We start from the raw sequence: 21,766 nt of genomic DNA, 5'->3' as shown, positions 1-21,766 counted from the left end.
CACAGGTGTGGCAGTTTGATTGCTTAAAGCTCCGTTAGGACCCACTGTGAAGCAGCTGAGTCCCATACGGGACCTTGTATACAGGACCTCCCATACAGGACTCTGTATTTCTTTTCCTTGGATTAAATAAACTAGCCTGGTTCTGTCTTGAGTTTTTACTTTAAGTAGAGCCAGGCTAACTGTCACAATTAGCTCAACTTATCGAATGCTTTAGTGTAGAGACATGAGAATGGCATCAACTTGTCTTCTGACTCTCAGCTAAAAATAGACAGTAAACATACCATATGTCAAGCTCTTTAAATATTCTCTATCCTCTCCTTGTTTCACAGCTTAACTGTCTGACAGATCTAGAAAGTTTTGTGTAGTTTTGGTTGCATTTGGGCTGACCCGCAAACTTGGTGGTTGGAGACCCTAAACTGGCCCCACAGAGGCTACAGTACAAATAATAAAAAAAAGAAAGAAAAGTGCAGTAACAACCAGAGAGTGTTGGAAAGAGGAAAAGGCCTTGGACCGAGCAGGAGAAGCAGGTTTCCCTGAAGGCCTGTTGGTTTTGGCAGGATTCTCCATCTCTTCCCTGTTGTGCTCTCTTTTCCTGCACGTTGTCCTCCCTCGCCGTCTCCCCTCGTCTCAATCGCACCGTCTGTTTGCTTCCTCCCCTCCTGCGTTTTAAAAATTTATAATAGGGTAGAAAAACGTGAGAGGTAAAACAAACAACCCGGAGGAAGAAATAAGTGACTCATCCGCTGAGTCCAGCTTTATGTCTCCTTGAGGACGCAGTGTTGACTTTCAGCATCATTGAAGAAAGGTTCAGAGTTTATGCTGAGCAGGTGAACTTTGTGTTTTGTGCATTTACTCCGCTCTCGTGTGTGTGCTCGTACATACCCAAACACATTCTGTATTTGTCAGTGATTACATTCACTCTTTAAGCTCTTGTTTTTATGATGACAGTTTTATGTTCCCCCTCTTAATGTCTGGAATAGAATAAAACCCCAACACAGAAGCTGCAGGAGACCTGTTTCTTTGTACTGTATATATATTTTAGCGTAGCTCTTCATATTCTACTAAAAGAACAATTGGTTTTGTTCATATGGTAACCTTAAATTCTGTTGTCAGTCGCGTCCTCACATCCTGCAGCTTCTCCTGAAATTTAAATTCAAAGAAATCTTGGAAATGACAGCTTCTTTTATTTGGCAGAAGACAACACAAGGCCTTGTGTTGCCAGCTGCAAAACTAAAATGCTTGTACTGTAAGAGACATGAAAACAACTGCTGGATGAGAAAACTCATAGCTGCTGTCAAAATAAATGCCCTTGAAGGTCATTGAAATATTCTTTGGAAGCTGGATATCGTATCTACATTTGAAAAGACAACATGGAACAGAATTCATTTGTAATTTTAGAGAACTAAATAATGACCCTAGCTATACATCTCTGTTAATCCATCTAACTGATTGTTTCCGTCCTGTCAAGGTCACTATGACTACAACTACAGCTACAAGTCCTACGATATGAAAGATGGACCCTATGGCCAGAAGTTCAGCAACACAGTGACCTACTACTATGACAACATGAGCAGCAACGACCTTTACTCAGTCGATCAGGACCTGCTGAAGGACTACATCAAAAGGCAGATGTAAGTTAACAGAACATAACAATGCCAGCAGGTTAAGGCAGTAGATGTTTTTGCACCTGACTGACGGAGCTTAACAGTTTCCTTCTGTGCACCCAGTGATCCCTTCAGTTTACATCTGTATGAAGTTACCCAGAGACTTTGAAATCCTGTCAAATATTCTGTTTATGATGAGCAGTTTTTTTGAAGGTATTTGCTTATGTGCAGCACAGTTGAAAAACAGAACCCGGTTCAGTGTTTTGACTAAATATTTGCTATCTCATTAATGCAGCCTCATGTTGTTTCTTCCTGTTTTTAATTCTTCCTCCACGCCATCTGACTGGGTGCTTTGTATTCGTCTTGTCCTTTTTTGTTTGCCTCACTTCAGTCTTTTTTTTTTAACTTGTGTCTTTGGCTCTTCCCACGTTACACCAAGAAGTGAGAAAACGGCAACAAACAGCGGCTGATTTGTCAGTATCTTCTAAATAATGCTGGTTGTTACCCTGTTTCTCTCACCCCTGTAGCGAGTACTACTTCAGCCTGGACAACCTGGAGCGAGACTTCTTCCTGAGGAGGAAAATGGATCAGGAGGGCTTCCTGCCCATCGGACTTATCGCCAGTTTCCACAGAGTGCAGGCCCTCACCACTGACGTCAGCCTCATTCTGGAAGTAAGCGCATTTCTTTGACTCACTGATCAGTCTTATGAAAAGTGACCAGTGAAGTTGGAGGAAAAATAATCTTGATTAGAATACACCGGCTAATTGTCAGATTAAAAACAACAAGATGCAACATGTTAATTCATGAGCTTTACAAGTTGCTTGCAGACTGACTTTGTTTCTGTTGGACAGAGGCTAGCTGCATTATATAGACAGAAGTATTGGGAAGCCTGACCATCACCCCAACAGCAACTTTAATCACATTGTATTCTAAATACATGAACAGCTTGGCAGCTATAACAGCTTCCAGTCTTCCGGGAAGGCTTTCCACAAGATTTTGGAGTATTTCTGTCTTTGTGTTATAGCAGCAAGAAACCGAATGAGAGTATTTCCCAAAGGCTTTTCCTTTAATTAGGTTTATAATTTCCAGTATCGCCAAAGTCAGGCATGAAAAGGAGGCAGGTCCTGTAGCTGCCTGGAATTATAATCTCTTTGTGATAGGGTAGGACTATAGCTCTGTTTTGCATTGGCTAACTGACCTCCATCTGTCCTCTAAGGCTTTGAAGGACAGTAAGGAAGTGGAAGTGATCGACATGAAGATCCGTAGGAAGGTGGACCCAGAGAAGTGGCCTCTGCCGGGTCTGACCGTACCTAACCAGACCCACACAGATTTCTCTCAGCTCATCAACTGTCCCGAGTTTGTCCCAAGGCAGCTGACCGAGGAGCCCAGAGGTGAACTATTCTGCATTAACCTCATTTTCTGTCATCTGTCAGGAAACAAGATGTTTTTTTTTTTCTCTGACATGCCCATTCTGCATCTTAAAGGTATGGTAAATGTATCTAAAATGTGTCTGAATCAGGGTCTCCCAAAGCTTCCACACCTGTACAGCAGAAGACCAAAACTGAATCAGATATCTCCAACCTCAAGACGATGCCCAAGGGCCTCTCCGCCAGCCTCCCCGACCTGGACTCTGAGTCCTGGATTGAAGTCAAGAAGAGGCCCAGACCCTCCCCAGCCAGAACCAAGGTCAGCGCAGAGAAGGTGAAGTTCAGGGCCGTTCATTCGCATGAGTTTCATTTTTTCATCCAGTGGGTTTTCATGGACAATGTCGGTGAAAAAAGTTTAATAAGTTCTTAATAATCGATTTTGAAATTATACAACAAAAGAGATAACAAAAAGAGTCTCTTTTCCTCAAATATATTTCATGAAAAACGCATTTAGTCTTTGTGCCAAACAATTATACTTCGCTTTTGGCTTTGATAAATGAGATTGACATTTTTCATCATAGAAAACATGATGAACTGATAACAAAACACATTCATTCAGACACTGTTAATGCTAAACCAATGAATTTCATCTTCACAGCCACTCGCACTTGCATTTAATTTATTATTCAAAACTATTGTTAAATCAGTTTGCCTTGTCCTCATTCTTATTCTGTCATGTCAAAGCTCATTTCTCCATCCATTCACTTTTGTTCATGCCTCTGTCATCTCCCCCTCCTCCTCCTATGCGGTCGATTTTGGTTGACTGATGTAGGCCCCCTCATTGCAGGAGCAGAAGGAAAAGGACGACTCACTTCGCTCCTTGCCTCCCCAGTCTGGCCCCTCACCCTCCCCTGCTACCCCAGGAAATAAGGTGATTAAGACAGTGTGTTTCAACTTATTATTCAAATATTTCTGTATTCGTTTTTAGAGCCACAACTAATGATTTGGTCTGAAAACTCTGAATATTTGGTAGTTTACTCGATAAATTACTTATTGATTATGATAATTATCCTGCAGAATTTTCTGAAGATCAACTAATCAATTAACTGATTAGTTGTTTCTATTTTCTGTTATTTTATTACCTTCTTTCATTGTAGCTCTGTTGTTTGGCTGTTAAATTATGCTCAATCATCACACAGTTGAAGTGATCAAACATGGGAATCAAAACATGAACACAAATAATCAGCCAGCACCTTTTTAATATTTTATTTTTCAGGACGGAGTAGAGCAGGATGAGCCTGAGGAGCTTGACTTTATGTTCGACGAGGAGATGGAGCAGATGGACGGGCGGCGCAATACCTTCACCGACTGGTCAGATGAGGAAACGGACGGTGAGATCGACGACCACGACGTCAACAAGATCTTGATTGTGACACAGACGCCGCCCTATCTGAGGAAACATCCTGGGGGCGACCGCACAGGACAGCACACATCACGCGCCAAGCTGACCAGCGAGCTGGTCAAGGTGATCAACGACGGGCTCTTCTACTACGAGCAGGACCTGTGGGACGACACGTACGAGCCAGAGTACGCCACCATCAAGGTGAGGTCACATCTCACATCTCTGACCTATGAAGGATTATTTGCAAGTTAAGGTGTTTGATTTGAGTGCTGAGCGTGATGGGCTGAGAGAGTACATGTCTAAGGTCCCGTTTCTAAGAGGAAAAATCTTCAGTCGGTTTCTAAATCTGTCACAAAAACAATTAGAAGCAGTGAAAAAAAAAAACCCTGATAAACAGCTGCCACTTTGGTTATATTATTAAACAAATATTCATCATAGCTTTAGCCACAGTTAAAACAGTAAGATCAGAAACCAGGCACTAGACTGGAAAAGAGTGTCTGTTAGCCTGTAGTTCAGCACACCACCAAATCTGATGCTAACAATGTTTGTGCAGGTTGAACACTTAAGCAAGAATTTATATTATATATATTTAAATGTATTTCTTTCTAAATCTATTGTAATCTTATAGTTTTCTTAATTGACTACTTTGCACAACTGACAAAGCAGTTTTTCAACAACAGCATGACTTGACGTTTTTCCAAAGGTAAAGCTCATCTCAGCTGGACACACACAAATCTTTCTTTAAAGGCAGACATAATTACGGTAATCTCAGATTTTATTAAACAATATTTTTCTACGTTTTTGGCTTATTCCAAATGTTATTCACTCTCTTTAAACAACTGAAAAACAATTTCATGAACTAAACCATCATAACTTCTTTCCAAAAGTACATTCCTTCTCACATTTCTTTTTGACATAAAGTCAAGCCAAGATGTTCTCAAAACCAAACCTTTTCTATTTTAAAGTAGCAGCTTGGTTTGGACCAGTTTTTTTTTTACATTTTATGTCACCACCCACTCAAAGGTTACATTTTATTTACCATAGATGAAGGTAGTGGCAGCTTAGAAAATCCTTCTGGTAATCAAAGTTAAGAGTTGAGATGGGGAGAAGGTGCAGATAACCTGCTGTTTAGGCTTCACAGTCTATTTTTAAAGTGTTTGTTTGTGCTGAAAATAAACTACAACATAAAAAACACAAATGATGATCCCTCACTGTTGATTAAAAAAATGAGGACTCAACAAGAATGTCAGTGGAAGAGTTTTGGGATCAAATTAAATTAAACTTCCGCATTACGTCATTGTCACGCTGGAGGAACTTCTGCCCAAAACCGGACCCCGAGTAGATTTATTCCCTTCCAGTTGGAGCTGTTTCTGGATATGGAAACCTGACACAGGACCGAAAGTTTGTTTTGTGTGTGTTTCCATTACTGCCTATTGTGGCATTGTTGAGCTCATTGTGGTACCTTCACGTGCTCGCCAGCACTCATCCAGCTGCGTGCATAACAGAGGATGCTTGTTTATAAATAAACCCCTGCATACAAGGCCTCGGCCTGAGGGGTCAGGACAAAGATGGAAGCTCAAAGATCCGAGGATACTTGGTGGACCGACGAGACGAGTGTGAGTCACACATTGATGGTATTTGTGAAATGACGGGTTGTTCAGGGACTCTTACATGAGAAGATTTTAATTTGAGCTGCTGCTGTGGGAGGGGCGGTAACTGTTTTTGTCATCAGGAGGTCCTCACTCATGGAAAATTCAGGGTTTGTGTGTTGATGTAACCCAGCTGTTTGGTGTCAAATCAGTAAATCAACATGAGGGTGAAAAGAGTGTTTTTGGCAGCCATGTTTTGCTGTTACATCTCGATCTTCAGATTACTGCAGATAAGGTCTGTTGATGAATCACGTGTTTCTGTAACGTCCCAACTTACTCTTATTGCTTGTTTAATATTCTAGTCATGACTTTTTATTAAGAGATTGTTTGTTTTGTCAGTGAAATTCTGCAAAACGCGTCTTTATCTTTGTACTGGGTTCATTTTCACATCTGTTTTGGTATCTAAATTTTTTGTCATTGTGAAAATATTTTTGATATCATTTAACCATTGATAGAGTCATTCTAGAGAGTTTTCCCTGTCAGCCTTGTTGTCATGCCTGTTTTTCTCCTTTTTACAGCAAGAGGTGGAGAACTTCAAGAAGGTCCACCTGATCAGCCGCGAACAGTTTGACTGCCTGACCCCTGAACCCCCTGTCGACCCTAACCAGGAAGTCCCTCCAGGCCCCCCACGCCCCCATCAGAGTAAGGCCACGAAAACACACCCGCAAGAGACTCAAATGATAGCTTTACATACACTGACAAGGTGAATCCAAGTTGAAATTGTGGTGTCACAGAGACATTTTAGTAAGATGTGGATGGTAAAGCGTGTTCTGTCACAGAGCAGTAGTTTTTGTTGTTTTTATGGCTCCACATCAGCAATAGCTGTGTGTGTGTTTATGATAACTCCCCCTAGATTTCAAACACTGGTCCCATTGATGTTATTCACTGATGAAAGCTGTCTTGTTTTTCGCTCTAGTGGGCCTTAAAGCTGTTAATCCGTGTTAGTTCTGTTGAAGCAGTACAAATGTGCCTTTCACTTAAGCACATCTTCAGTCATGAGCTGTTTGCACTTCGACAGAAATAAATGAAGCTATTAGATCACTCGTGTTGTGAAATTACATTGACTTCTTTAATGATTTTCTATTTCAGGATTTGATGTAATAAAAGTGAAGCACACTTACCAACTTGGTTAGAAAATCCTTTTGGTTTGGGGAGTGTGAACGTTTCCACATCCTGCTCTACATCTAATATCTTCTCTCACATCTTCAGTCCCCACAGACGCTTTGGCAAACAAACTCTTCGGTGCCCCTGAGCCCTCCTCGATAGCTCGCTCGCTCCCTACTACCGTGCCTGACTCGCCCAACTACCGCAGTGCCCGGACGCCCCGCACACCTCGCACGCCTCACAGGAAGGACCAGACAATGACGCCGCGCTTCTATCCAGTGGTGAAGGAAAGTCGTCCTGTAGATGCCAAGGTAAGGCGGCTTCCCTGTGAGGCTGAAGTCGGAGGTATTTTTTGATGAAACTGTACCTTTACCAGCTTTTAATTGTTTAGTGGATAAAACCCACATTGACTAAACATCTGTCACCGGTCATTGATCCACTAAACATTTAAATTTTCCCTCTAACGTTTCAGACTCCCCGGAAGAGGAAGACCAGGCACAGTTCCAACCCGCCCATGGAGTGTCACGTCGGCTGGGTAATGGACTCCAGAGAGCACCGCTCCCGTACCGCGTCCGTCAGGTGAGACTCAGTGCTCCTCGTTCTTCCTCTGGAGCCTTTCAGCAAAATAAAATAAAAATAAATCTAATGTTCGTGCTGCATTCCCAGCTTATTGTTTGGCTTGTTAAAACAGTGAAATGAAAGGTTTCTTTTCACTTAATAATTTTGAGTAAAACTGTAAAAACTGACGTCGGACTCAGGACTGACTGTATTTGATGTGGTTGATCTTCATCCACCTTCCTCACCTCCACCTCCCTCACCCTCAGCTCTAACGCCAGCCCGTCCGAGGGCACTCCTGTCCTGGGAAACGTTGGCTGCACACCTCAGTCCCTCCCCAAGTTCCAGCACCCATCACATGAACTGCTCAAGGAGAACGGCTTCACGCAACATGTTTACCACAAGTACCGCCGGCGCTGCCTAAACGGTACACGCATGTTTTCTTCTTCCTCCTCTTCTACTTTATCATTTACGCTTAGTCCGTCTTCAGTTGTCGGCAAATGCTGCAGAATCGTCTCTAATGGTGAAGTGCTATCTTGTTTAAATAAATCATCTTGTATTTTTAAATAACCCCCATTCCCTTGTCATTTCTCTCTCCTTTAAACCAATCATAGAACGAAAGCGGCTGGGAATTGGCCAGTCACAGGAGATGAACACACTTTTCCGCTTTTGGTCATTTTTCCTGCGAGATCACTTCAACAGGAAGATGTACGAGGAGTTCAAACAGCTGGTGGTCGAGGACGGGAAAGAAGGATACAGGTAAGAGCCTGCTCATGGGTGCTCTTTGTTTTCCAGCATTCGTTTCTCTCCAGCTGGATCCCTCAATGTGTTTTTCTGCTTGTCACAGGTACGGTTTGGAGTGCCTGTTCAGGTACTACAGCTACGGTCTAGAGAGGAAGTTCAGGCCAGACATCTTTAAGGACTTCCAGGAGGAGACCATTAAAGACTATGAGGCTGGTGAGAAATGTAGAAGAAACCACTGCACAGACACACAGACATCAGAGGAGACAAACTGTTAACTGTCATTAAAACAATACGTACGTAATGAGTACGTTCTCAGATTCACTTAATCCACAGCGACTAATTTGCATTTTTTTTTCTGTCTGCCGTCCTCAGGCCAGCTTTATGGACTGGAAAAGTTCTGGGCCTTCCTCAAGTACTCCAAAGCCAAGAACCTGGAGATCGACCCCAAGCTGCAGGAGTACCTGAGCAAGTTTAAACGCCTGGAAGATTTCAGAATTGATGTGAGTAAAATATTGTTCAGAGCTCATCAGTAGGAATCTTCAGCCCAGGAAAGATCCCTCAGCTAACCTCACTCAAGAAGTTAAAGCAAGGCGTCCTTCAAGCCAAATCTTCACAAGTCCAGACGCTTTGCTTTAACTCTGAATATGACCTGGATGACTGAGAATCTCAGCTCACCTCAAGTTCAGATGATGTGGCAACAGTTTGAGGTCCCACAACTGCTACACTGTCAACTGTTAGCTTTAACAGTTTAGCAGTGGCAAATACTCTCAGAATAAAAGCTTTCTTTCCAGTGCCGCTTTCCAGATAACAAAAGTGACTCTTCCTTTATTTGTTTTACAGTTGAAGCGTCTTCCATACCTCACAACACAAAATATGAAAGTATACGATGCTTAAATTTGACAATTTGACACGTCTTTAATTGCAGAAACCTGATTTCCTCAGACTTGATTTCACAGCATGTGAAAGACAAAAGCCTGTTAAAAAAGAACAAGAGAGATTCTAAAAAGTTTTCTAAAAGTTGTTGTGTTGAAAATGACCCACCATCTAACCTCCATCGTTTTCTCTGCCTCCAGCCGCCTATGGAGGAAGGAGGCCGCAGAAGACACTCGTCCAGCGGGGATGGACGCCGCCGGCATCCTTCTCTGTCCTCCAGCCGGCCCCACAGCCAGGCCGGCTCGGGCCCCAGCCCTGCCCCCACCACCCAGAGCCCTGCAGCCAAGGATGATGCCAAACCCACCAGCCAGAAAGCCCCTGCCGCTGAACCCGCACCAGACGCCAAGACACTGAAGTAACTACACCAACTCACCGGCCAACATGGATCAACTCGACCACGTCTGCAAGTCGCCGGTTCTCTCTGCGCCACATGAGGGGGGGAGGGGCATCCAGCCCTTTATTCAAGCATGAGAATTTTTTTTTTCCCCAACTACAGCTTTTGATTCAGAAATAAGGAAGACAAATAATTAATATGGCTCATCGATTAGTTTTACGTTTTCAGGAGAAAAAAGACCTTTTTGTCTTAACGAGGCAAGGACTGGATGAGGTGTCAAACACTTTATTTTTTCCCTTCTACGAATCACAAATCTTTGCTAGTCCATGCGGTGGATCGTTGAGCGATGATTTACTATCCTGGAAATGTGTACTTTTATTTTTACTTCTTCATGTTGACCCCCCCGCCCCCCCTCTCTGTCACTGGGACCCTCACTGTCCTGCTGGTTGAAAGATATTTGATTCCTGGCCCGGATCTCAGATTTATGATTATTTTTTCTTTGGCATGTGGTGAGATTGGAAACTTGGAAATAGTTTGAACAACACTGAGCATCTGAAAGCCCCACTAGAGGAGACTGGGCTGCTCCTGACATCCAACCGGACCAAAGTGGTTTGAACCGAGCGACTGACATTTTCATCTGCAGAGCCCCAGATACTCTCAGTTGAGGGGGGGGAAAAAACAAAATATTTAATTTACTTTATGGTTGTACATCGAGGGGGCAAATATTAAAGAACCAAATGATAAAAATAACAAAAAAAGACTTCCAATCCCTCATTGTGGACAGGATCGTTGAAAGTTGCCTTATTTTAATGGTTTTACTGCTTCTAACTTGTGCCCGCCACCTTATTGTCGATTGTACAGCATTGAAATCACTCATATATCCGGGCACCATTTCCAGCAGATGCCACTAGGTGGTGCTTTGTCTGCCAGTCTGTTCTCCAACCTGCCCCACTGCTCCCTCAATCCCCTCCGCTATCTTTTCTTAACTGTCTTCCAAGCGTCACTCGTCTGTTACAAGTTCCGTAATTCTTCCCTGTGTTTGCAAGTTGTGGCTTTATGTGCTGAAACACGTCAACCTGGTGGAAGTTTGTTTAAAAAAAAAAACAAAAAAAACACTTGAGTGGGGTGGAGAGTTGGTTGAGAAGGGAGAGTCGCAGATGATCTCCCTTTGGGTTCTTTCTCTTGCCCCCACACCTGCACCTCCCCTGTATCCATCCGTTCATCCATCCGTTCGACATCCATCCATCAGTTGACGATAGTGGCGATCAGGACTGGAATCATCAATCTGGATTACTTGAAGAAGGATGTTATGAGGAGGGTCGTCGTGCTCTGTCGCAGGTGCTCTGGGTGGAGATGCTAATGAGGCCCAGACACGTGGCCTCTGACTTCACTGCTGAACTGAAGTTCGCTTGGCACTCGCCACCTCTTTTTGTTTCACACACACACGAACACGAGTTACAGGCATGAAACCGACGCAGGTACAGACGTAGCAGCGTGAGCAAGCCGACTACGAAACTCACGCACGCACACACACACACACACACACACACCCCGATGGAAGTTTTGCCTCACTGTGGAGAAAACGTCAAGACTGGATCGTTCGTCGTCACACTTCCTACAGTCAACTCTGTGGATACTGAAATCCAGCTGGAGTACAGATGATATCAAATAGAAGAATAATTCATTTTTTCATTTGTTTCTCCACTAATGTAAATGTGAATTTGACAGATGAAGAGAAATTATTTCAGCTCCCTGCTACTTGTTTTGTTTATAGAACAGATTATATATTTGCCTTACACGTGTATGTACTCTTTATTTTTTGTTTTGTTGTTTTTTTTTTTTTGTTTGTTTTTTTTTTAATGATCTCATTATTATCTTTTAATGCTTTTTAATTTCACTTTGCAGTTCTAGAGCTGTTGCTATGATGGAGGTGGGCTGGAGGGTTGTGTCAGGCTGTTGAACATCTATGGATTTCAGGTACAGGAACACAATTCACAACACAAAAGGGAAAGTTGACATCAGTGCGTCAACAGGTATTCAGCGCAAAAACTAAAATCTGTTGAGCTTAGAGTATTTCATGTTGAAATCAGTTAATTTGCTTTTTTTATTTTACTAAAGATGTTTTTGCCAAGAAGACAGAGCAGCATTTAACATGACTCTAACTGTTCAATCTTCAGCGTTCAAGTTTTCTGTGAACACTAAAGTCAAAGGATGCAGAGTAATACTTTTAATTTGGGGTTCAAATTGAACAATGAGGTCCTAAAATTTGTGGGGGCCAAAAATCTAAATGGATTTCCACATGTCATGAAATGACCGATTTTCTGTTGATATGTTTGTTGTCAAAGTTTTGTTTTTTTTTCTGAGATTATGAGTCAGACAACATGTTAGTTTAAAAAAAAAGGTTCAAATGCATTTGAGGAAGAATTAGTTTGGAAGAATCCTGATAATTTTTACATGAAACTGTTTTGGACAGCTTCCTTTTTTTTAAGTCTTGGTCCTTTTCTGTAACAGTCCTCCAGCCTGTTGGTTGGAGGTGGATTTCATGTTGTCCTGTAAGTGTGTCTGGTCTCCACTTTCTTCCTCTAAATCCACAATTATTGGAGACAAGAAAATGCAAAGCAGAGCTGTACTTTTTTTCTTTCTTTTTTTTTGGTTTATCTTCAGGGAGATTTGTATCAGTTTATCAGAGGCTTACACTTGATGCAACAAAGTGTTTACTGGAGGTTTAAAGATAAAGAAAAATAAGAGCTACAAAAGGAAAAACCTCACTTCCCAAAAACCAGCGAAGCCTTTGAATTGGTGAGCTGGTTTGCGTGGCTGCAAACATGGCAGGCTGCCACTGGGGGGGCCTTCTTCCTGGAACAGTCACACGATCCCTCCTTCCTAATGTGATCATCACCTGTCACCGGACATTTGGGGGATTTCAGGTGTTTTGCGAGCTTTCGGCCTTCTGTTATCAGCGTTAAACCGCAAACTGTCCAAACAAACTACAGGGGGCGCTGCAGCCTCCACTCGTCAGTTTTACACAGACTTGGCCAGGTGGCCGGACACGAGAAAGATGAGTGATGGACGTGGCGATGGAGGGAGAAGCAAAAAAAGGAGAAAACGGAGAGAAAGAGCCGAGTTGGGGTTTGTGATGTCGCTCACAGGATTATGGCTGGTTATGATGTCTGGAGACTGAAAAAAGGACAAAATTCCATAAAGCCATATGAATAAGATAACTGCGTATGAACCATTAAAATAGTTCATTACATTACAATATCCTAGGCTTGTCTTGAGGAAAAAAACATGAAAACAAGGAAAAAAGGAACAAAAAAATATATAAAATGGAAAAATGTAAAATACTTGAATGAGATCTTGTATTATAACATTTAATATTCATAATATCTGCTTTGTAGGCTGACGTGATTCGCTATTAGTGTTATTTGTAATTTGTAGTAATTATGCTTTTCCTTAATAAAGAAAAAAAAACACAAAACGGACAAAAAAACCTCAAACGCTGTTGTTTGAGTGATTATTTCAGTCACGTGTGCGAGAGTGAATGATTGAATGAATGAACTTTGCAGAGAGGTTTGAGACTGTTAGACGTCAGGTGAGCTTTTCGCTTTGTTTTGAAGACGTTTTAATTTTGTGTCCCGACACTGCAGAAAACAGAGGGGAAAATCTGGATCAAACATCTCGTGAAATGTTTTTATATTAAACAGTCCAGTTAAAACAAGAACATTCATGTATCAATCACAGAGATTTCAACATTCATTTCTTATACAGCCATGTCCCCTTTAAAACATACAGACGCATTCAAGGATGTGTTTTAAGTGCCACGGAAATGAAAAGTGCAAATCTTATCTTCTGTTTGAGCAGCAAGTGAACGCAGCAGCAGAAGAGTCTGGACTGGTGATCTTGAGGTGCAGTTAGTGAACATAAAAAAAAAAAAAAAATGAAATGCATTTCTTTACTGTTACTAAATAACTCCAGATTGAACCAATTCCACTAAGACTGACAAAGAAAAGTAAAAATGTTTAAATTACTGGCTAAATTCATGAATTTTGATTTAGCTCTGTCGCTTCTCTTTTGTTATTCGGGAATGTTGGCTGCTGTGAGCATGTAAACTCTCAGAGTAAAATGACTTCTTCAGCAGTGCAGTGAGGTCTCACCCTGCATAGCTGAGGTGAAATAATTCATTCTGATCAACCACCAGAGTCTTAAATCTACTTAAAAAGATTTGAGATTCATTTTAAACAAAAACCTGGAATTCAAAATCATGACGCTAACTCACGATGATACAAAACTTTATGCGAGCCCGGCATGTATAAAATGCTGATGGCTTCAATAAGTTAACACTTGAACCAAATTATGAGCCGTCACAGGACGACGGCGACATGGGAGGAAACAGGTGTGAAATGACCACAGTGACAGGTGGCTCCACGTTGACCACGAACACGGCGGGCCAAATTTAACAAACTGAATTAAGTCTCATAAAGTGCAACGATAACATTTCTACTGGGGGGGAGGGGGCTAGTTGGCGACCACACAGTCTGAAACGGATCAACAGGTTTTCTGGATTAAAATAATCACAATGTCAAAAGTCATTTACGATTGAGTGTGAATGATGATCCCAAACTTGGCGAGGCGTCGGCCTGAGGTTCGAGGTCAGGGGTCACACACACTATCACTGGCCCTTCTTGGGTGTGTCGGGGATGCTCTCGTTCAGAGGCGTGAGGCTGGTGAGCAGGACGTGGCGCTCGTACTGCTTGGTCTGCCTGAACTTGGCGTCTGTGCTGTGGAGCCGATCCAGCACACCAAACACCCCGTAACACTGGTTGAACCTGGAACCAGGAGAGATGATGGTAACATGATAGGAACGTTACAAAAAACTTCATCTGTGTTATCTTTAAGCTTTGTTAGTTTTGCAGATTTTACAGAAATAACACCCTCAAAATGTGTATAGTTTACCCTTTAATCTGCAAATACTGCACCAAACATATTAATCCACAGCTGAAAATAGTCCCTATCAAATTATTTTCCTGCGTTTGAGTAACATTTGCTTAAAACTAGAAATGATCAACCTTCATTTAAAAAATAAATTAGAACGGTAGGGATGTAAAAAAAAAAAAAAAAAAAAAATAGTACATAATAGTGTATAATAATGTGTCAGGCCACATCCGGCCCGGCCTATAATTATATCCGGCCCGCGAGCTCATTTCATATATATCTATTGTTATTGTTACTAATGGCCCGCCAACAGGAAGCGCTAATAACACAGAGACTACAGATCCCATAATGCAGCGCAACTACCGCCTTGCCTTACTATTGGCTACCTGGGAACATTCCTGCGTCAATCAAGTCGAGCTCTGTTGCCGTATACAACCGAGGCTGGTGATTTTGTTAGCCTAGCTTGCCCTAGCGCACTGCTCCCTCCTCGGGCTCCAAAGGGTGATGTAAACACAGATGTAACCATAACGGGGGTGGGAAAACCGCAATGCATTGTGGGCCTTGCGGGCAACTGAAAAGTGTGTTTACGTTCTGTTGTTTTGTTTCAACAAGTTAAAACATGGTGCGAACCGCGCGGTCGTTAAACGGAATCATGAACCCTTGAATCCCCTGTCGTTAACTGCCACAGTCGTTCACATGATCGCTCCGGTAAAACAAACGATCGGGTGAGTTTTTCTCTCGTTTCCTACGTGCTAGCAAAGCCAAGGAGCTCGGATCTGTGAGCTAACGAGGAGACGCCGAGTGGCCTGGAGAGCAGCCGTGAGACGAACAAACACCACTGTCAACACATTTTCAGACCGGTGTTGGTGGTGTTTTTCTGAAAATAAAATGAATGGCTGCTAATCTTTCTCTGCTTATTTCTGTTTATCCTTCCTATCCATCTGCTACTTACTCATGTGGTGACAAACACCGGGCCTACACTTTTACAAAGAAAATTAATAAAACTATCCCTGATGGTGATAATAAATATTGTAGTTCACTAGCAATATATGAAACTATATTCCAACTACTTTAACTGAGCCATAAGAAGTCCTCTGTGACACCATTTGCCATTTATCTTGCCACTTCAGTCTTTTCAGTTTATTACAAACATTCTTGTGAGAAAAGCCCTTTTTTCAGGTTTTTTTGCAGCATGTTTGTATTTCTAACTTGTTTTGACAGAAGATTTTATTATATACATACATATATGTATATATATTATTTATTTTGGAATGATATTCCTGTCTGTTTTTATTCTGTATGCTTAAAAATGTGTTCAAAGCACACTTTAGATCGACCCTCAATCTAAAGTGTGCTTTGAGTTTTGGCCTCCTGTGCAACTGAGTTTGACACCCCTGTAATATAGAGACTAACATATTGTTAGTTTTAGTCTTTCTGTAGGATTTATGTTACAAAAAAAGAAATGGTTTGACTACAGATGTTTCTTTTTTTTATCTCGTTTTCATCAAGTTTTAACATTCACAGATATATTCCTTTGATTTTTAAAAATAAAAACAAACTGCTCAAAACTGCTAAATCCCATTAGAGGTTCTGTTAGAGGACTCACTTGAGGTGGTGGAAGTCGTGGAACTCGGGGGAGGGCAGGAAGGGGAGGTGGTATCCACAGTGGGAGATGGTGGTGCTGAACAGAGCCAAGCAGTACCACATGGTGGTGGTGGTCAGGTGGGAGCCCAGCATCAGCGGCCCCATCACCACCGGCAGCATGTTGGAGATCTACAGGAAACAGAATGAACAAACACCTTGTAGAAAGCAAAGAAAACCCAGAGAATTCATCCATTCATTTAGAATCAGCTTTGTTCAGATTCCAGATGTAAACATGATGTGGGGAGGGGGTCATTCACCACATGCTCCAGAGGATGAGCGTAGATGGCGACGACTCCGATGGGGGCGGTCCACTCGTGGTGCTGTTTGTGGAAATGCTTGTAGAGGCCGGGATGGTGGAAGAGCCTAAGAGAAAAGATGATGAGTTTCAAAATAAAAACAGCCCATCATCCAGTCATCCACTGATTTTTAACAAGTCTAAAAAGAAAAAAAAAATTTACTCAACTGATGGTTACAATTAAAATTATTTCATCTCTTTCTTTTATTATGTTTTATTCCAAAGCATTTTGTGCTTTATTAAAAAAGTCGTAATCATTACTATGTTAGTTTAGCATTTTAGCAAGCTTATTTGCAGTATTTAGCAGCCAGTATATTTCTAATGAGCCAATTTAGACCAGGAAATTAAATTCATTATTTTAGATTTATTTTCTGAAATAAAAACTTCTTCACTCTCACCACTAGGGGAGCAGTAATGTGTAAAATTCAGCGCTCCAATGAATGTGAATTTACCTCCACTTTGTACTGACTGTACAGGCCTGTTTCAGCGGAATTTAGCAGAATTAAAGATGCAAACCTGTGTGAATAATAAAACATGATTTCCTCCACCATGGAAAAGACAGCCAGCTCCATCAGGGCCCTGTGGAAGGTGGGCAGCTCGGGGTCACAGGGGTTTCCTATCCAGCTCATCACGTAGTAAGCGATCACCACCATAGGCCCAGAGATGAACACATGGTTGAAGAGGACAGTCTTCAACGCATGACGAAGCTTAACTGGATCCACCTGGAGGACGAGATGGGAATCGGACAGACACGTGCCTTTAATTTACATACTTTAACAGTCATTTGGTGCATTCAAAGAGCTAAACTTGATCAAAAATGGTGTGTGCGTTCAACAAACACCTAAAAGCATGTTCAGAGCGTTAAAATATATTTGGCCACCAGACTCTTTAAAAAGTTAGAAGGCTCATCTCAAAACTTTTTCTTTACGGGTTTCTGGGTTATTATCTCTTATTTATATTTATTATTTATATTATCTCCACTACCTGTATTCTATTACCTTAAATTTTTCTTTGATTGTGTTGTGCATGTTTATACTTCTTGCCTGAAACATCCATTGTCATGTAACAGTTTGTTTTATGAAAAGATTGTCATAAGGATTATTACAATTAAAAAGCATTTTAAAGACTTAATGTGACTTTATTGTGTTAATATGTATGCATGCGATGACCTGATGTTTACAAGGCATTTCATGAGACTGCTGATGGAGTTCGGGGAGTTCAGTCAGTAACACAGGACATAAAAGTCAGATCTCACATTTGGAAAACAATTTGATCCTGGAACTCAACTAAACTTTACTAAAAAGCAGACAAAAGATAAAAAAAAATACCCCCAGTGTCCATAAATAACACTCAGCAAGACTTTTTACTATTAAACTTTGGACCCTGGTTATAAACATATACAGATATGACAAGCTTTTGTGTGTGCGTGTGTGTGTGTGTGAGAACATGTGTGAAAGTGTTCCCAAATGACCTTTTGCACAGTTAGAGTTCAGTGCTGTTTGATACGGGTTTACCAAAGTACAGACACAACAGCCACAGAACAAAAGGTCTGATTTATCACTTCTGCGACAATATTGTTTCTCTTCTGTTTGAATGACCCAGTTGCGTCATGACACTGAGCTAAATGGAATCCAGCCATGATTAAAGTAAAAGTGTAACTTAAGTATGTAAATATTATCAGCAAAATTACTTAAATATCAAAAGTACTCCAATTTTACTATTGTATCTGAAGTTTTTGGATTAATATAACGGCTGCATTACTGTTTATCTTGCACTTTGCTGTTGTAGATGTTTGAGGTTGAGCAAATCTGAACTACTCTGTATGCTGTTGGGTAGTTTAATCTACAGCAATGCATCAAATTCTGTAAGATCATCATTTGGTTACAGAATTGCTGTCCATTTCACAGCCATTTTCATCTTCAGAACAATGAATTTTCCACTGTAGTTTATATGGTTGATTCAAAAAGTAGGAGGATTTGTCAGAGACACTGACAAACTGAAAAGTAAGCTGTCAGACGAATGCAAAATAATAAGAAATCATCAGAACGCCTCTGAGATGTAATGAAGTACAAGCATAAAGTGGAGATACTGGAGGTACGAGTGCCTCGAATGTACTGAAGTACAGTACTCGAGTTACCTTCCAACAGCGCTGAACTGTCAGTGCGATGAAGAGGGTCTTATTTCAGGATGCTGCATTTTTGGCAGACGCACACACAATGTAGACGGCCTGATGCACTTCGGTTGGTTTCAAACAATAAAAAGTTAAACATCGCGGGCTCATCTGGACACTCGAGAAGGGCCGTGACATGCAATTCAAATCACCGAATTTAGATACGCAGATAAATTGTTTGATAATCTGCTCAGAAGTGTTGCACAAGTTTCATTACCACAAACCAGCATGTCCTGGCTGAGTCATACTACAGACAGTTATTCTCGGGCACTGAACTGCAGTATCTTGGACGATCAGTTCATTGCAGGTGATAGAAGGTTTGTATGACCAACATCGGCAGAAAATATTAAGGCAATTTCTGTCAACCCATGAAGTTTCACCTGAAGGCTGCAGGATGTGTGAGGACTGCGGTTAAAAAGCCACCTGACAAAAGATGTTTTTACTCCATTAGTGATGACCGAGAGCTTTGTGTGTCCCGTGTTCCTCGCCATAATCTCTGAACGGTAATCAATAATCTGATTACATTTGAGAGAAACATTCCAGCACTGGTTATCAGTATTATCGCTCCGGCGTCCGTCCATGTCTGTTAATCAAACACAGTGAGAGGACTTTGGTCCGGACAAACAGGTGGACATGTCACATCAGCAACGCTCAGGGTCACGAGTGAAGTCTAATTGGCATTCAGACAGGATTAAAGAAATGTAGGAATATAGTCTAGTGGGGCAAAGGAAAGAAACGAAAAAATGGACAAATAAATACATATATAAACTAATAAATAAATTATTTACGTATTCAATTTTCATGTTTATTAATGAGTTTTTTAAAAATTTTAAAAATGCCTTGTCTTCATTTATTTGTTCATTGCCTGAGCCATTAGGTAATAATATTGGTTGGAAGATTAGATGACAATGAGGTGTTGGTGTCAGATTCCTACTTCCACAAAGAGCAGTGAAGGCACCAGTGGCGGAAACATTCGCACAAACTAAACTGAAGATGAGAAAGAAATACCCTCATCAAGTCAAACCGGAGGAGACACTGTGACAGATTTAATCCTGGACATACCGGGCTATTCTTGTCCATCTGGATGCGGTAGCGAGCGATGAAGGAGGGTTTCCCGGTTATGTCCACTATGAGCAGCAGAGCGTTGGACATCCAGAAGGTCAGAGTGGGGAACAACATTGTCCCTGTTGAGAAAAGCAAGGCCTCATTCAGAGAGGGACAACATGGCAGCCCCCGAGCTGGGCCCGAACGCTTCAGCAAAGGCCAAAAACGACTTTAAAAGCACCAAAGCTTGAGATAAAATCAGTTTGTTGTCATAAACTTGCTGATGTTTTTAAGAAAAGCCTGGTCAACAGCATTTTATCTAGGAGCCGACTATAAGATCAGGATGGATTTTGTTTAATGATATGAAACAGGATTTCAGTTGCACTGTGTACACTTGCTGGATGTCTTGCCTGCAGCACATAACATCCTCCGTAGATAATGTCTGTTCTGACCTGCCAACTCATGATAGAACAACATGACGGCTGCATCATAAAAGTGAGTAAGTTGACACCAGAAGGTCACGACTAGATATGCACAACTAAACATCTGTTCTCAAGGCTGCCTAAACGTGATATTTGCTCCGTGGCTGGTTTTGCACAGCCCCGTTATTCTGAAAACAAAACCCAGTTTGTGTCACTGGACGGATGAAATAATGCGTGTAACCCAATTTAGAATATATTAAAAATATTTCATAGTCTGACTGTGAAAAGTTCCTCTGGCTCTAAGAACCAGATTCTAAAACATTTGAACAGAAAGAAAGGGAGGGCTGGAGTGAGATACAGACGCATGAGGCCTCGCATGTCCACGTGTTTCACTCGACACAAAGTATGTATTGATACAAGGCAGGTCATTCGAGCTGTTATCATCTAGGAAACAGGCTGCTGTACTCCTTCTGGCCTGACCAAAGACTCTGTTGTCAAACTATTGGTTGCAACATGTTCCTCTACAGAGAGAAAACAAAAACAAACCTGCTGTCATTACTTACCGAAGAAGAACAAAGCGGCATCGTGACCCTCAAATGCCAAGTACAGCCTGGTCCACAAGTCCTGCCAGAAATCTCCCGAAGCTCCCCAGAACCTCTGAAGATGCCTGGAGGAGGAAGTCATGAAGGGACCGTTTTCTTAAAGGGTTAAACAGATTATTGTTGCTCCTCTGTTTCCTGTTTTTCACAATTCAGTCCTAATGTGAGACCGAATCTCGGGCTCTCTTTGACATCTCATTTCCAATAGATTTATGAGCCACTTGATAAAACTAACTGCCCAGAAACACCCTAAAAACCACATCGCCAGGTCCTTGACGTCGCCCAACAATCATAGTAACCGCATTAGAAAATACCCAGCCACATCCTAACAAATAAAACCACCTGACTGCACTACATACTTGAACACATCGCGTACCGTCTTGCCTGTCCCGTGTCACATCCTGTCATTTCAGATCATCTCACGCCTTACTTTATGTCCTGTCTCACCTTGTATTATTTACCTATATTATATTTAGTCATCTAGTTGGCTGCATCAATCTATTGGTTTGCTCACGCAGAACGGATCGGTTAGTCACCATTAGACCCCATCAAGATCAATATAATCATCATGCTGTCCACCTCCACTGGCTATGGCGTTAACTGACAAAGCGTCGTGCTGATGAAGCTAACATGTTTTTGCTTTATGATAACATAATGCCGTTACTTCAAAGAGAAAACTTTAGAAGTAACTGAGAGTCCTTATTTCACTCCACGCACCAACAATGAAACATTCTGTGGCCAGCTGGGTTATAATTAATTTAAAAACATTAAGCTTTCCCACAGGCCGTTAAATCTTGCAAAATATTTTCTCCTGTGAGGATTATGATGTACCACATGCTGATACAGAGTACACATGCAGTACACACACAGCACTGACACACAGACCTGAGACCTGTGGCTTTTAAACAACACCGCACCTGACGGACACGATCACGCTGCGTGTTCACCCCTCAGGTTCACCTCAGGT

At 41.7% G+C, this 21,766-nt stretch overlaps 2 protein-coding genes across 7 annotated transcripts in view; one reads left to right on the top strand and one right to left on the bottom strand.

Annotated features, from left to right (window-relative positions):
• The window catches only part of larp1 (La ribonucleoprotein 1, translational regulator), a 45,593-nt gene extending 31,938 nt beyond the window's left edge, over window positions 1-13,655 (top strand). For 2 of the 5 annotated variants that reach the window (XM_046410659.1, XM_046410655.1), the window contains 14 exons: window positions 1,469-1,631; window positions 2,132-2,276; window positions 2,822-2,996; window positions 3,125-3,306; window positions 3,805-3,903; window positions 4,249-4,575; window positions 6,542-6,665; window positions 7,233-7,438; window positions 7,600-7,706; window positions 7,952-8,109; window positions 8,297-8,441; window positions 8,530-8,639; window positions 8,799-8,926; window positions 9,500-13,655. In XM_046410659.1, coding sequence (XP_046266615.1) covers window positions 1,469-1,631; window positions 2,132-2,276; window positions 2,822-2,996; window positions 3,125-3,306; window positions 3,805-3,903; window positions 4,249-4,575; window positions 6,542-6,665; window positions 7,233-7,438; window positions 7,600-7,706; window positions 7,952-8,109; window positions 8,297-8,441; window positions 8,530-8,639; window positions 8,799-8,926; window positions 9,500-9,718 — 2,288 coding nt within the window. In that variant the 3' untranslated portion in view covers window positions 9,719-13,655. The remainder of the gene's footprint in view (window positions 1-1,468; window positions 1,632-2,131; window positions 2,277-2,821; window positions 2,997-3,124; window positions 3,307-3,804; window positions 3,904-4,248; window positions 4,576-6,541; window positions 6,666-7,232; window positions 7,439-7,599; window positions 7,707-7,951; window positions 8,110-8,296; window positions 8,442-8,529; window positions 8,640-8,798; window positions 8,927-9,499) is intronic. The other 3 variants (XM_046410658.1, XM_046410656.1, XM_046410657.1) reach the window with 3 other exon arrangements.
• A 599-nt stretch (window positions 13,656-14,254) lies between these two features.
• Window positions 14,255-21,766, bottom strand: part of faxdc2 (fatty acid hydroxylase domain containing 2) — a 14,556-nt gene continuing 7,044 nt past the window's right edge. For both annotated transcript variants that reach the window (XM_046410667.1, XM_046410668.1), the window contains 6 exons: window positions 20,764-20,867; window positions 19,797-19,918; window positions 17,081-17,286; window positions 16,527-16,632; window positions 16,232-16,398; window positions 14,255-14,519 (listed from right to left, as the gene is read on the bottom strand). In XM_046410667.1, coding sequence (XP_046266623.1) covers window positions 14,363-14,519; window positions 16,232-16,398; window positions 16,527-16,632; window positions 17,081-17,286; window positions 19,797-19,918; window positions 20,764-20,867 — 862 coding nt within the window. In that variant the 3' untranslated portion in view covers window positions 14,255-14,362. The remainder of the gene's footprint in view (window positions 14,520-16,231; window positions 16,399-16,526; window positions 16,633-17,080; window positions 17,287-19,796; window positions 19,919-20,763; window positions 20,868-21,766) is intronic.

The sequence above is a fragment of the Scatophagus argus genome, chromosome 14 (assembly GCF_020382885.2).
Source record: "Scatophagus argus isolate fScaArg1 chromosome 14, fScaArg1.pri, whole genome shotgun sequence".
Taxonomy (NCBI): Eukaryota; Metazoa; Chordata; class Actinopteri; family Scatophagidae; genus Scatophagus; species Scatophagus argus.
Note: the sequence above shows the minus strand (reverse complement) of the source record. Positions and strands in the feature narration are given on the sequence as shown.